We start from the raw sequence: 16,880 nt of genomic DNA on the forward strand, positions 1-16,880 counted from the left end.
AAACACTATTTCCCTTTCATAAAATAATAAGAGCATAAGAACTGATTGTAAGATGATTTTTGAATTAGGTTCCACCATTTACTTCATAATGGATTCCAACATTTTTCCAATGACATGTTAGATAACTGGTCTATAATTTCCTGCTTCTATCTCTCTTGAACACAATATTTAATTGAATATTTAACAATACAAATAGAGCTCACTTAAACCTATTTCTGTTTCCTGACACAACCAATCCATTCACTATCTCTGCCCTTTCTTTTAAGACTCTAGGATATATGCCATCAGGTCCAGGGGATTTGTCAGCCTTTAGTCCTATTAGTTTGTGTGGTACTTTTTTCTCCAGTGATACTTATTTTTAAATTCCTTCCTCCCTATGTTGAGTAATTGCTGCTTCTACTATGGACAACATCATAGACTGTACTAATGTACTAAAACAAACATTGGGTAACATGTTCATTCTTCCTTTGCATTGAATGATTTACTCATCCTTCTCAGTTGACACTTTTTATGGGATTATTCCAGCATCCTGTCCGTTTAGTTTGCCAACAGGAAGCCCTCTGGACACGCATGTTTTGATATTAAATTTTGTGATGTTTTTGACATTTTTGTAGCTTTGTTTTCAGTAACAAGGAGAATATTGACAGGTTTAACCAGTGGCTTGACAAAATGATGGAATTGTAGTTAAAACTTTAAGAATGTTTGAAAATGTAGGATGTATCCAACTTTGTTTTATTTGAATTTATTCATATTTGTTTCCATGTGTTGTACGAGTAAACTGTTAAAGTAAACTCCAAGAAAGCATGTCAAAAATGCCAACATTACTGGATAATCAATTATGATATAGTTTGATTCAAACGCTGGATTCAAACCCGAAGTAAACTCCATTGTTGAAATTTTTTTTAAAAATGTTTTGTCAAAGACTTGTAGTTTCTACTGACCCACTGGAGTTTTCGTGTTTTCAACTAAACATTAGTGTGTTTATTTAGGATTGCACCTCCCTTATCTGCCAAGCTGTGCTGTTGAGCATTTTGCTGAAACGAGAAGGGCCTAATTTCATTACAGCAGAAGGTGGGTTTTATCACATTGTCTAAAATGATAATATGTTTTGCATCAAAATAGATTCCACTGCTTAACAAGTTATTTTAGGTTGCAATCTAAGGGCCCGATTTCACCAAAAATTTGCGCCCGTAAAGTTGGGCATCGGGCCTTTAACACGATCTGCACCCGAATCCGAGCAGATCGCAGCTTTACCGACACCCGATTCGGGCGGCCCGACAATTTAAATGCACTTGCATGCATTTAAATCGACTTAATGAACCGCGCGCCCAACTCTACCGCCAAATCCCACTTTACCACTGCGCGGCCCAATCCGGATTTGCGTTTTTAGCGACCTGCAGAATAAAAGTCCGAAACGGATTTCTATTCTGCAGGGGAATCTCCGAAGCCCATCCTCCCCGACCATCCTCCCCGACCATCCTTCACAGACCTCCCTGCTAACCACCCCGGCAGACCCCCCCCCCGGGATCGGACACCCCTGGGAGGAAGGCCCCCCCTCGGTAGAGCACACCCCCAACCTACCTCGATTGCTGAACTCCCTCCACCATCCTGCAGTCCTTCGAGAGCCTGCAGCACCTTCCTGGCCTTCCGCTGGTGTCCACCGGAGGGGGGGGCTCAGATTGATCTCTGGTTGGGGAGGGGAGGATGGACATGGGAGAATCTTGCAAACTGCAAATAATGTAGCATCGTCTTTGTGCTGCCTAATTATCTATGGGAAAAGTAATTAAACTACAGTGTCCTAGTGAGCAATTAGTGACCTGTATAATACATTTGTGATCTGTAACTGGATTGTTGATGCTCAAATGTTCAGAGTCCTGTGGTGAACTTGGAAGAATTGTCCCCGTGGTGGAACTTGATTGGAAATAAGATTCAAGGAGATTACTAAATCTTGTTTTCATCTGAACATTGCACAGAATTAGAGGAATTAGAGAAATTTGGGAAAATATTTCAAAATATATATCCCCCCATCCATATTTTGAAATATTTTCCCAAATATTTGACTGTCAGGTTTTTAGTTCCTGCGATTATAATTTTGACATAATCTTCCAAAGGGAATTCCTCTAATTCTGTGCAATGTTCAGATGAAAACAAGATTTAGTAATCTCCTTGTATCTTATTTCCAACCAAGCTCCACCACGGGGACAATTCTTCCAAGTTCACCACGGGACTCTGAACATTTGAGCATCAACAATCCAGTTACAGGTCACAAATGTATTATACAGGTCACTAATTGCTCACTAGGACACTGTAGTTTAATTACCTTTCCCATAGATAATTAGGCAGCACAAAGAAGATGCTACATTATTTGCAGTTTGCAAGATTCTTCCAAGTCCATCCTCCCCCTCTCTCTGCTCCCTCTGCTGTTTTTTTTTCGCGCCCGGGCGCGCTGCTTCGGATTTTTTTTTGAACTGCGCATGCGCGCTGCAAAGAGGATTCCGGGCTCGGATCTATTTGATGCCCAAATTCGGCACTTAGACTCAAAATGGTAAAATCAGGCCCTAAGCATTACGCTTCTGTTGAAACATATTTTACCTCAAGTTTAAATGTTAATGCTGGAGGAAGTTCAGCTATTGCAAGGCCAGTCTGGTGCAGTGTTTATTTGTAGTGTTGCCAATCTGGGAGCATCTAGATGGAACAAATGGGCTGGCAATACTGAAGGGAGCATCTCGGGCCAGAGCCCAGAGAAAACATTGTTGTGGGAAGAACCAGTAAATACTTGAGAATTTTTTTAATCAGATGAGAAGCAGAGTTAGAAGCCGAATTTAAATTGCAGCATGGTAGGCATTTAATGTAGATGAGGAGCCAGGGAATTAATCCGTTTTTTAATGGAATTTTTGCTGTTACATTAATTTAAGCTTCAATTACCTTTTCAAATTCTAAGAAGAACTAACTAAGCACAGTTCTATGTTTTGAAACCAAGGAAGGCACCATATCGGCACTGTTGCATGGAAGGCAATTTTTCATTTCTTGTTGATATCCCACCTTTGCCTCCAGTGCTGAAACACATATTGCCAAGAATCCTAAAGGCATTGCTTTATCGATAAAACAGAGAAACATTGTTTAGATGATTTGTTATGTAATTAAGCTTCATATATAAAACTCTATTTTTGTTTGATCATGTAAATTCAATATTTTATTGAAACATATAAATTCAACTTTATACATGTAGAACCCTTAAAAATTGCTTGATGGCATGTGAAATGTATTTAATTTATCTTACAGCTATTATACGTATATATTTCTGGTTCAGTTACCGCAGTTCGCAGAGATTTATATATCATATGCCTACAGACACAATTGGAATCAATATTTCTTTGAATGCACCCAAATGATGCAGTGTCTGTTTGTTCATTGTAAACACAGGATTATAGCAGGCTTCTTTGGTGAGCGTTTTTCTCAAAAGCACCTTTTATACATTTTATTAATTGAAGCAAATCTCCCACCTCGCTTTCCCAGGACACATTGAAATCCCAACTTCAATCTTGCAAAAGTACGATTTGGAACCCTGGCTCTGCTGGGTTTTGAAAGTCCTGTTTCTTCTTTCATTTTGATTTATATAGTGTGCTTAAAATAGAAAAATGTCCCAAAATACTTCACGGATGAAGAAATAAATGGATACTGAACCTTTATGAAAGAATTAGAGGAGGAAACCAAAAGCTTGGTCCCAGAGTTAGGTTTTAAGGGTGGCTTTAAAGAATGTAGACGGAGCTGGAGGGTTAGGGAGGGACATGTCTAAGCCCTTGTTTCACTAATGGCAGGTTAGAAGGAAGAACAGGCTGCTGTAATCAAGTGTGTCTCCACTTTCAAAATCGGTACCTTTTTATGTTTGTTGCTTTCTGATATTCTGCCCTTGCTGAAGTTCATGCTCTACAGAATTAACAGTGACACAAGTTTCTATAATCTATATAATGAATAACAGTTGCCTCGTGCTAAAACACCACTCCAAATTTACCAGAATATTGACCTTGCACCAATTTATCAGGCAGAGGTCAGTAAAACATCGACAGTAGTTAAAACAGAGACAGCAAATTGAAGCAGCAAAATAATTTGACAAATTTTACAACATTACAGTATTCAAACATTCATATTATGAGCATCACCCAAAAGGGATTAACTTGCCCTTTGCATTGTGATGAAATTATTTCTAGAAAATAACAGCTTCTGATTGTGCGTTCTTTGCTTCATTTTATCTTTTTGTTACCTTTACAGTCTTGACGTTACCTAAATATGAATGGCAATGAACACATTCATTCTTTTTGTTTAGGAGCCTGTGCTGCTCGTTCAATCACATAATGTAGGACAAACAGAAGATTGGAGTAAAAGTCTAGATTTTAACTTCTAAAGTTGCTATGGTGCACAGTTATCAGTCACCATAATGAAATTAACGTTCAAAGGTCCAAGAGAATGCTTCACTAAGTAGGTGCACATATAATTTGGAGCTCAGCATGAGATTATGCATTGCAATTAGATGCATACCAGTGAGAGATGAGATCCCACATCATTAAAGCATCCACTTCTGTTTCCATAGCTTTGTTATTATACAAAAGACCAGCAGGGAGGGAAAATCAGAAAGAAAATCAGTCTGTTATTGTTAGAGTAGTACTAGTTTTCTATATACTGGTTCAGATATAATTTTGAACCAATAGATTTTGGTGTTGAGGGGAAAATCTGCTCCACAATACTTGCACACAGTATTACAGTTATTGAAAACACACACCCTTTTGTCATTTAGCATTTAATAAGGTACAATCAAGCCAAATTCCTTATTGTTTGCCAGTTATAAATTATTCTGGTGTAGTGTTGTTTCTTCCAATGGTTGCCATAAGTTTTTAATGTTGTTTGTCAGTCCAGAAAATGCTGCATCTCGCAGCAAGCCTGATATGGAATTGGACCTTTCTCTTCACCTTTCAGATTGTATTACTTTAACATTGCAAATTGCTAGAAATGGAAATTGATAATGGCACACTGACTTCAATTGCACATCTGGGACTTCAATATGATTGTAACCAATGATTTATCACCTTAAACAAGTCTAAGGATGGAGAAAGAAATAGAGAAGGAAATAGGGTGAAATAGAATCAAATAAAGAGAGCCAACAATGAAACAATTTGAGGCAAATTGAAACTCATGTCATATCACTTCTTCACCATTAATTGCTTTTTTTCACTAATATGGCAGGTTCTGTGAACACATGGGGCAGACTTTTCCCATAATTTGTCAAGAGTGTCAGGCACTGGCATCGCCAGATGCACAGCTGTTTTCTGTCAGTCTTGTGGGGGTCGGGGGGGGGGGAGGGGGGGCGGGGATGCAAGGCTGGCTCCACAAAGATTGGAATGCCATCTATCAAGGGTGCAGCTATCAGCAGTGAAGCTTAACTCCCCCCAACACCCCCCCCCGCCCCTATTGACACAGAGGATCCCCCCCACAAGCATCTGGGCGCCACCCTGCCACATACGTATTCCAACCCGTGGCAGTGCTAGGGCATGACTCTCTCCCCCACAGGGCTAAACTTACTTTGGCACCCCCAGTGGGATCCCCTCAGCTGAATCCCATTTTTAAATTTCTGTTGTAAACCTCGCCGACGTGACATCGCATCGGCACGGTTTGAATATTCAGTGAAGGGGGATCATACAGTGGAGAGGCCCGTTAATATTAACATATATTAAGAACATAGAACAGTACAGGCCCTTCGGCCCTCGATGTTGTGCCGAGCTTTGTCCGAAACCAAGATCAAGCTATCCCACTCCCTATCATTTTGGTGTGCTCCATGTGCCTATCCAATAACCACTTGAAAGTTCCTAAAGTGTCCGACTCCACTATCACTGCAGGCAGTCCATTCCACACCCCAACCACTCTCTGAGTAAAGAACCTACCTCGGACATCCCTCCTATATCTCCAACCATGAACCTTATAGTTATGCCCCCTAGTAACAGCTACATCCGCCCGAGGAAATAGTCTCTGAACGTCCACGCTATCTATCCCCCTCATCATCTTATAAACCTCTATTAAGTCGCCTCTCATCATCCTCCACTAAAGAGAAAAGCCCTAGCTCCCTCAACCTTTCCTCATAAGACCTACCCTCCAAACCAGGCAGCATCCTGGTAAATCTCCTCTGCACTCTTTCCAGCGCTTCCACATCCTTCTTATACATGACCGCTCCTTTCCTATTTCTACCTTCAGCCCATATTACCTCAGTAGGCAGATCTCCCTCGAACTGCCTTTCTGCAGCCGTTAAACTATCCTTGATTAACAATGCTACTCCTCCACCTCTTTTACCACCTTCCCTACTCTTACTGAAACATCTATACCCTGGAACTTCCAACAACCATTCCTGGTTCCTGGTAAAATCCATTTAAATGATGTTCCCACCCTTTGAGGGCAGGAACCTTGTTATGCCACCAGCAAATGGGTGGGGAAAATCAGGAAAAGAGATCTCACCAGTGCCAATCTTATTTTCTGACTCTTGAGATTTTGCACCTGCATCACCATTTACACCAGCAGCTGACGTGAGCACAAAGTTGCCCCGAAAATTTTTTCCTGCAATTTCTGGATCTTGTTTGCAATTATGGCCCAGTCCTGCTCATTAAAATGTGTCTTAAGGTTTAAAGTTTATTTATTAGGGTCTCAAGTAGGCTTATATAAACACAGCAATGAAGTTACTGTGAAAATCTCCTAGTCGCCACACCCCGGCACCTGTTCAAGTCTATCCAATATCATAGAATATAGATAATGGAACATAGTTGCACAACATCCAAGCAAAACATAATGCACTTCCATGTTGGCACATTGAAAAGACCTTACCTCATAATTTAAAGAAGAGTAGGGAGTTCTAATGATAGTCTCGTCAACTATTAGGCATGGAGTTCTGATGTTCTGGTCAACATTTAAGTAATTGAGTTTTGTAGCACAGATGCTTTTAAGGGGAAAGTGGATCAGCACATTGGGGAATAAAGGTTACGCTGATTGAATTAGATGAAGAGGAAAGAGAGGAGGCTCATGTGGAGCATAGGCATTGGCAGATATTTTCTGTGTTTTAACCATAACAAAAAATAAATTAATGAGTTATATATATCAGCAGGGGGAATTTGAGTCCATAAGATGACCACCATGCTTGCCAAGATAGCAATGTTGACTGCACTTTAAAGCAACAACTGTTTTGTAAAACATTTTGAGAAGATTAGAAGTTTGATTAGCTGGGGTGGTGGGGGTAACATGCACTGCCATTTGTGTCTCAGTCCCAAAGGCACTATGAAGATTCCAAACTTCCCAAAAATATTTTAAGGGGGCAATCTTACCGGCTGGTCACAGCGTTTGAGCTGTGTCGAGCCAGTAAGATTGGACAAGAGGCAGAAAATCAGGCTCACTAACACATTTTGTGGGCTAGTTTGGCACTGCAATCTTTCCACACATTGCCAGTTGTTCTGGCAGCAGGGAGATTTGCACCTGTAGGGAGGAGGTAGGGGCCTGAGCCTAAGCTCACCGGTATTAAACCAGCTTCAGAGTGCTCGATCGACATTGCGCAGGGTGTGTCCACCCCCCCACCCCCCAGCATTGGGGCATCAGGACCCTCCCCATGAGTTCACTGGCAGACCCCGATGCACGCACCCTCCCCACCTTGCATAACCCATTCCCCCGCACACCCCTCCTTCCCTCCTTGCATAGCCCCCTAGCCCCCCCCCCACTCACCCCCCTTCCGCATAAGCCTCTAGTCGTTGTGCATACCCATCATCCCACCCAGTCATCACCCACCCCCACTCAGGCCTCACACACACAAGCCCCCCCCCCCCCCCACAGGCACAACCTTGGCACTGCCCTGGCACACTTATTGTGGCCAACTGGGCACTGCCAGGGTGCAAGGTGGGTGCTGTCAAGCTGGCACTGCCCAGCCATGCCCCGACCACCCGGGTATGTATGTGGCAATTATTTAATCCTAGATAAGTTTCTGAACCATTGCACCTGAAACCTTAAAATGGTGCTGCTTTCAGCAGTTCTTGATTTTATTCATTTGATTTCTCTAAGTTTTCCATTGTACAATATTATGTCCTGTTAAAAGCTATGCTATGTTCTATTTTCAGGTACTGTTGTAGATCGTTTGGAAAGAATTTATCGACGTTCAGGCAGCAAGAAACACTGGTCTGTATACTGGCCGTTACTTTACCGTGTTGTGCTATGTATTATGTTAAATGTCCATTTTTGGTATTTGAGATACTTAACATAAAATCTTATTGTGTTATTTGAATTATGTAAACACAGATAGAAGTCAATCGAAATGGGAAACCTGTGCTGATTCAAGCTCTTAGCTAGAACCTCTACCTCATTTTCTTTCCCAAATTCCTTGTATAGTCTCCTCTGTCAAATACTTATCTATTTCACTATGAAGTCTATGTCCCTGTAATCAGTTGTGATAAAGCTTTCAGTGTTCTTATAATACTGTGGGGAAAAATATTATTTTCTAACCTTTCTCCTTTAATCCCTTGTGATAATCCTGTGTGAATTTTCTGTCCCTCATTTTGTGCTTCCAACAAAACCAATTTAGGTGCCTAACGTTTTCCCCATGTCTAATGTAAGACTAACTGGTCTGTAATTATTCAGTTTAATCAACGTTTTTTTTCTTAAACAAAAGTGTTAGCAATGGTCTGGCCCAATGACAATATTTTCATTGTTAAGGCCCATTTCGGTGAAAGCCTCTGCTCTCTCTATCTTACCTTTAACAGCTAAAGGTACATGTTTCATCTAAACTTTTACTATTTTCTTTCAGAACATTTTTTTTTGTTTTCTGCAGTTCACTCCATAAACAGTTCTATATTCTCATCCTAGTACATCTGCATTCTTACTGCCATCATTAGCATGGTAGCACAGTGGTTAGCACTGCTGCTTCACAGCTCCTGGGACCTGGGTTCGATTCCCGGCTTGGGTCACTGTCTGTGGTGTTTGCACATTCTCCTCGTGTCTGCGTGGGTTTCCTCCGGGTGCTCCGGTTTCCTCCCACAGTCCAAAGATTTGCGGGTTAGGTTGATTGGCCATCCCTGAGATGCATAGGTTAGAGGGATTAGTGGGTATCTATGTAGGGATATGGGGCTGGGGCCTGGGTGGGATTGTGGTCGGTGCAGACTCGATAGGCCGAATGGCCTCTTTCTGCACTGTAGGGTTTCTATGATTCTATGATTACTTAGAAACACCAGTGTAATATCTCCACCAGGACTTAATCTTCTACAGATAGATATCTTGCATCCCAAGTGGACTAATCTTCATGGAAGCATTGAAATTTATAGCGCAGAAGGAGGCCACTTGGCTCATCATACCAATGCTGGCCTTCTGAAAGAGCAATCATGCCTCCTTCTTGTCCATAACCCTATTAGATTCTCATCCTCAGGTATGTATACAATTATTTGCAGAATCAGCCGATGCCATTTTCCAGGTAGCATGTTCCAGATCCCGAAAAGTCTGACTGAAAAAGAATTCCTCACTGCCTCTCCAGATTTTTTGTTGACAGTTTTAAATCTATGACTTCTAATTGTTGACCCATTGATCCGAACAAATGTTTTTTTTCTCTCTATTTCCCCTATCAAATTTTCTCATTGCCCTGAAAACCTCTGTGGTGTCAACAAATCTCCTCTGTCATATGGAAAACATGATGTGGAGATGCCGGCGTTGGACTGGGGTAAACACAGTAAGAAGTTTAACAACACCAGGTTAAAGTCCAACAGGTTTATTTGGTAGCAAAAGCCACACTTTTGCTACCAAATAAACCTGTTGGACTTTAACCTGGTGTTGTTAAACTTCTTAATATGGAAAACAGTCATAACTTTTCCACCCTCTCCTCAGAGTTGAAATCCCTTGTCCCTGGTAGTAGCGGTAAACCTTTTTAATACCTTTCCTTCAATGTCCTCCAAACTAGCCTCCAAATTTTATAATGTTATTCCCTACACCTGAGGTTGTTTATGAAAATTGAAAACAATAATGGACCCAATACTAACATTTCAGCAACACTACTCCCCTTGTCTTTAACTATTCCTTTGTTTTTTATATACTTATATAAGCTCTTAGTTTTTCATTTTATATTAACTGCTACTTTTCTTTCCTTTAAGCACTTCAAATCTCCTTCTTCACTTCCTTACTACACTTTCCATCTTCCTGATTGTCTTTAAAATATCATTCTTGTTGTGCCTGCATCCAGATAGTAAATGGAGCATAGGAAGCCTCAGTACAGATCACTGGTGCGCATGACTGCCCAGGTTTCAACAATCTAAAAAGACATATATTTCCACTTACATTGTGTACTCTAGCCATTTCTCTCGTTATGGAGGTACATGCACTTTAATACCTACATCTTTTTTTTAAACTTGCCTTATCAAAATACTTCAGCGATAAAGATAATATCTACTGCATTTTTTTTACCTATATATTAGATTTTCTCGAAAACAATCCAGTTGACAAGCATTTTAAAAATCCACAATGGTAGAACATTACAGCGCAGTACAGGCCCTTCGGCCCTCAATGTTGCGCCGACCAGTGAAACCAATCTAAAGCCCCTCTAATCTACACTATTCCAATATCATCCGTATGTTTATCCAATAACCATTTGAATGCTCTTAATGTTGACGAGTCCACTACTGCTGCAGGCAGGGCATTCCACTCCCTGACTGGTATTCCCTGGACTTTTTCGTATCTTTCAAAATATTAATTAATCTTCCACATAATTTGTAGATGTTTTCCCAAAAGTGGGATCAGACTTGCCTGTAACTTCCTGTCCATGCATTTCCACTGTCTTGAACTGCAGTATACCATGTGCTACTCCGTCCTTCACAGTCATTCTCATTTCTTAAAATGTTGAACTACTCAGTATCTGAGACTGGTGACCTCTCTAATTTTCCTCTCTCTAACTTTTTTTAATATAGATTACTTCTGAATATTTTTCATCCTTAATCCCATCTTCGGCTTGCCCAGTAAAAATAGAAGTATTTTTTAAACATCTTCACTCTTTCCTGAGTGCTGGTTATAAGTTGGCCTCTTTGTCTCTAAATGATCTCATCCCTTTAACTGTTCGCTCTTTGCTTATAATATCCCACACGTTTTGCATTAATCACTTCAAAATGATCTAAGGATGACAAGTGGGGAATTAAGATGAGCTGTTCCCTTAGTCTTGTTAATTCCCTTCTTGCTATCCTCATATAATTTTTATATTTGTCATAGTTTTCTTCTGTTCCTTCTGTATTCTAGCCCCCAATTCTCTTAACAATTACACTTGCAAAACCCCTAGCCTTCATCTTCCATTCAGCACAACATTCCTGCAGTTACTGATTTAGTCAATTGCACCTCACCTCCACCTTTGATTAAAGTTCCATAGAATCCCAACAGTGCAGAAGGAAGCCATTTGGCCCATCAAGTCTGCACCAACGCTCTGTTTTCAAACCCAGGTCAATTCCTGTGACCCCACACATTTAGCATGGCGAATCCACCTAACATATTTGAGCGGTGGAAGGAAACTGGAGTCCCCAGAAGAAACCCATGCAGACTCCGCACAGGCAGTCGCCCAAGGCTGGAACCGAACCTGGGTCCCTGGCACTGTCAGTGGCTTGGTGTCATGCTTGGTTTTGTAATGCTCCTTTGAAGCACCAAGGGACATTTCATCACCTGAATGATGCTAAATAAATATACGTCGTTGCATATTTACTCTCCTATATTCATTATTATCTCCCTCTTTTAAAATTAACTTTTGTCTTAGACATGACACTTTGACACATGATCTTTGACATGACACCTTATTCCTTGTGGAAATATAATTAAACTTACCCATCCCCTATGTAAACATTTTCAACTGCGTGCCTTCAGTTTGTCCTTGTTTAATGAATGTTGGAACTGACAGTACCCCTTTAAAATATGATTAGTTTTCTACTTCCACTGTCTTTCTTTATATAGTTGTTGTGATTGTCCCTTAAAGGACAACATAGCAGAAGAGTCACGTGACCACAATAGTATTTAAGTTGATGTTTTAAAAACATTTTATTTTAACATTTGATAAAGATGTCAGAAGTGACTATCTAGAATCGCAACTACAACAGTTTCAGTAAAATTGAGATATAACTATTAATCAGGGGTTTCAATTCTATCCTTTTATAGCTGTTAATTAAAGCTGCTCATAATTAGTGCTGTAAATCCCGTAAGCTTGTGCCCTGGATAAAAAGTAAAATGAAGGAGATTATGGATAGATGTCCTTTGGGGAAATCAGTTTCTGCATACAGGTTCGATGGAGTTGAGGAGATATATTTTGGATAAACATTATAACAAGCATGTATGGTGCCATCTGATTTAGGAATCCCTGCTTAGCAGAACTATGTCTACAATTGACTGTCTTCAGGTCTCACCTCTGCATCTGAGGGCAAGTGGTAAATGTCAGGGAAGCATTTTTGGCTGTTCCCCAGCTCTGTAATGGATCTGATAGTTGATGCTGCTTTTGTGTGGGAGTATGGTTAGGCAGTAAATCAATTAATATATCAGTAGTTGCCATGCCAGCTGATCTTCCAACAAGAGGAGTAGAGGTAAGTGCTATTGGAGAGGACTTGGACAGACATTTGGGGAGGAAACAAGTGTTCAAATTCAGAGCAGAAATGTGTTGTATAAGTTAGTTGATTTTCCATTATCTTTTTGAGGGGGTGGATCTGTTCCCCTCTATTATAGCATATAATCGATTTTTGATCCTTACCTTTTCAGCCATGTTTTGTGTATTTGTCCTTTTTAGAAATATTGCTTCATTACTTAAAGACAGAAATGTTATGGTTATTACATTGAACTGGTTTGCAATATCTGAAGTGTCAACTTTGCTGTATGTTTAGAACTCTGACTTTCTTTATAACTCCTGTGACCTGATATAATTATTATATAATCAATATATTTAGGTTGACTGTACGTTACAGTGCTGCATTTTTAGAGCTGGTTGCTGCCTCTATGGCCCCACATATTACCACAATGCTGGTACATGGGAAGCAGGTAATTAGGACAGCATTTGTGAGATTTGGTGCCATCTTCAGTGTGTCATAATACCACCCAGATTTATTTAATGAATGCCTTGCACTGCATAATTGTGTGCTAATGCTTTCCTAGCAACCACCAGAGATAATGTCCATTCTATTTACTTGTAAATGGTTTCTTATTACATTTGTGCTAGATTTGGAGCATGTGGTTGATTAATTTAACTGGACAGCTTGTCATGCTTTTGCTGAGCAACCAAAACTTTCCACTTAATAAGTTTCTGAATTTAAATGATTGTATATCAATTGCAGATTTCCTTAATTATGCTTGGGTGCATCCAGTTGTGGTTCTCAAACATTTTTGACATGCGTGTTTTTTAGCTGTGCTTGTGAACATTTTTCGCTAGTTCCTTGTTGCTCTCCATCAAAGCTTGACATCTTTGTTTCATACCATTCCTTTCTCTCAAGTCTCAGGATGTACATGTTGGCACTTTTTTTCTTCATTCCTTCATGGGATGTGGGTGTTGCTGGCAAGGCCAGCATCTGTTGCCCATCCCTAACTACCCTTGAACTGTGTGGCTTGCTGGGCCATTGCAAAGGGCAGTTAAGAGTCAACCACATTGCTGTGGGTCTGGAGTTACTTGTAGGTCAAACCAGGTAAGGAAGGCAGATTTTCTTTCTTTAAGGGCATGAGTGAACCAGATGGCTTTTTACAACAATCGACAATAGTTTCATGATCACAATTATTGAGGCTAATTCCAGTTTTATTAATTCAATTTAAATTCCCCCAGCTGCCAAGATGGGATTTGAACCCATGTCCTCAAAGCATTTGCCTAGGCCCTCTGGATTACAAGTCCAGCAACACTACCTGTACATTGCCATCACCCCCCCGCCCCTATTTTTGATACAAAGCATACTATTTACACTTCTTTTAAAGTCATTATTATATGTAGTTGATAACAAATCATTTAAACATTGTGAATTTGATCAGTGTAATGTAGAAAAGGTGATCAGCATTGTTGAGGTTTTGTTTTATCTCTGTACTGGTGCCAAGTTAAAACATACTTGTTCTAATCTTTATATGATTTTGTTCACTTATCTGAGCAAAGTATGGTTTGTTACTTTTAACTTTTCTAGTTATCTTTGACTATTTTGATGTGCCTTTCACTTACCATTCTCGCGTTAAACCTCCTGCTGCTATCTCCCACTAATAGGCTTCCTGCTCCTTCGAACAGAGATGACAAAAATATGTCCCATGTAGATGTTCCACCCAGCCTCTGGTGTGCTGAGGCAAGTGTCCCAGGGAATTTATTTTACAACTTGGGAAACCTGTGGCTTCAAATTTTGCATTGCTGCAGTGCTCTTCCACCAATCTATGATGTCAGCACCCCCTCTGCATAGCATAGAGTTTCAGCACCCTAGTCCTCAGGAGTGACCAGAAATGAGTCTGGTGTGTGGAGTGGGGGGAGATACATGGAAAAGGTGAGGTTGAACTGGGCAGACAGAGGCTATGGAGCAGGGGGTTAGGACTTGGGGAGGGGGTCAGTCTGGGACTCGGGAGGGAGCAGTGCTGACAGATTGAGCCTCCAGGAGCCAGGTGACAAATTGGGATGAGAATCCAGCTGCGAAATGGGACTCGGGTTGGGTTGACAGATTGGGATGAAGGGGTTGGAAAAGTGACAGATTTGAACGCATGATGGAGGAGCAGGAGGTTGGTATGAAGGGGGACAGATTTGGACCTGGGCACTGGGACAGTCTGGGACTCATGAGGGTGGCAGCAGGTTGGGACTCGGGGACTGGGAGACAGCAGATTAAGACTGTGGCGTGCCAGATTGGGATGAGGGTGGGACAGTAGATTGGGACCCGGGGACAGAATGGGATTTGGGGAGGAGTTGTGGCAGATTTGAACTCTAATGAATTGGGGTTTGGGATGGAGGTTCGAGAAATTGTGGCAGAAAAGGGGGTTCAGGACATATGGGGAATAGAGGGCCAGGAGGATAACAAACGTGCAAACTGGCTTTTTAATCCTTGGACGCTATCATCCCGGCTCGCCACGCCAGTCAACCAGCAGAAAGTCTCAAAGACCGAGGGTTAAGAGTGAGGATGTGGATTTAGGGGGAAAGAGGGGAACGATGAAATGGGGTTGAAAGATTTCAGCTTGAGCTGCAGAGATAGTCATGGAAACTGGAGATTGGGAGTCGGGAGAAGAGGTCCAAGGAACAAAGTAAGGATTTGTCAGTGCTCAGCAATTCTGCAGAATTGGAACCAGCAGCAATATGGTTAGTGGGAAGTGAGTAACGGTGTGAGTGAGACACGGGGAGGCGATCTTCCCAAAAAATCTGAAGTGCCATAAAAGTCTGAGAATAAAAGTGTTCAACGCCAGTCTTTTGGGCAGGTTCAGCAGTGCAATCTTCCAGCACACTGTCAGGTTTTCTGACAGCTGGAATTTTATGCTGGCGATGGGGCAGTACCTAAGTACACTGGAGAAGCCAGCTGCAGAACCCTCGGGTACCATTGCGCAGAGTGCCCCGATCTATTGAGCTGGCCAACCTCCCCCCACCCTTCCCCTCCTGATCTCCCACGGACATCGGTGGCATTGTCACCACCTTACACCAATACATGTCGCCCACATTGGGGCATCAGGGACCCTCCCGATGAATCCCCTGGCGGACCCCCAACATGCCCTCCTGGTCACAACCCCGTTGCCCGAACACCCCCCCCCCCCCCCGCAGAGTTCCCCCTGCATAAGCCCTCCACCCCACCCCACCCCACCATTGTGCATAGCCTCACCCCATGCAGGCCACACCCCCTTGTCACTGCCCCTGGCACATATATGGTGTCGGCAAATGGGCACTGCCAGTGTGTCAGGTGGGTAATGCCAGGGTGCCACTGCCTGATGGGCACCGCCAACCACTGGGGGGCTTCAGTGGCCTCCAATTTCTCCCAGCGTGACCATGACACCTGGTCCCTGTGATTCTCGCCAGCAAGGGGAAAGATTCTGGGAGGTGGGAAGAAGCCATGTGGACCATGGTAAGTCCTTTTCACTCTCATTAAATTTATGTTAATAGGCTTCATGCCTTTTCTGGGTGCGAAGTCGTTCTCGCCAGCAAAACCGGGCCGGGAGGATAACAAACGTGCAAACTGGCTTTTTAATCCTTGGACGCTATCATCCCGGCTCACCACGCCGGTCAACCAGCGCAGCAAGTGGTAAGATCGTATCCAGGGATTTTAAAATGGGTAATTACTGAAGATTGTTTTCACTGGTGGAATATGGGAAACAGGCGATTGAGACCACTGCAGCAAGGGTAGTTATATTGTCGTTTTACATGACAAGCTGAAATACGCGAAGCAGTGAGTTACAAGAGAGCTGAATATAGCCCACTGTCGTGCTTTGGAGTATTCTTGCTTTACATTTCTTAGTTTATGAACTGTAGAAGTGGAAGAACTCGTTTGACTTGCACAGTGTCTATTTTTACACACATTTTGCAAGTGTCCCGAAACAGGCAAAGGACCCATCTTCATTACTTAAATTATTCCAACACTAATTTCAGGCAGCCACCAGGTGACCCAAAAACAGTAAGAACAAATATGTTTATGTGCAAATGCAATTTAATCTGTCACTGTGCAGACTGAGTGAAGGGCCTTGGACCCAGAAATTGGTATACACTTTGCCTGTTTTACTAATTTTAAATAAAGGTTACCCCATCATTAAAGTTACAAAACAGAATGGACAGTGCAAACCTCCAAATCCATTCCGTGCTCGCTCCAAAAACCAAATTCTAATTCTAATTGAATCCAATTCTTGGTCCCCACAAGGGAGACAAACAAGATCCAAGCTGACAAGATGAGGCA

At 41.8% G+C, this 16,880-nt stretch overlaps 1 protein-coding gene across 4 annotated transcripts in view; it reads left to right on the plus strand.

The window, feature by feature from the left end:
* The window catches only part of phkb (phosphorylase kinase, beta), a 261,679-nt gene that overhangs the window by 206,000 nt on the left and 38,799 nt on the right, over window positions 1–16,880 (plus strand). For 2 of the 4 annotated variants that reach the window (XM_078210828.1, XM_078210830.1), the window contains 3 exons: window positions 990–1,071; window positions 8,136–8,193; window positions 12,957–13,047. In XM_078210828.1, coding sequence (XP_078066954.1) covers window positions 990–1,071; window positions 8,136–8,193; window positions 12,957–13,047 — 231 coding nt within the window. The remainder of the gene's footprint in view (window positions 1–989; window positions 1,072–8,135; window positions 8,194–12,956; window positions 13,048–16,880) is intronic. The other 2 variants (XM_078210829.1, XM_078210831.1) reach the window with 1 other exon arrangement.

The sequence above is a fragment of the Mustelus asterias genome, chromosome 4, assembly GCF_964213995.1.
Source record: "Mustelus asterias chromosome 4, sMusAst1.hap1.1, whole genome shotgun sequence".
NCBI lineage: Eukaryota > Metazoa > Chordata > Chondrichthyes > Carcharhiniformes > Triakidae > Mustelus > Mustelus asterias.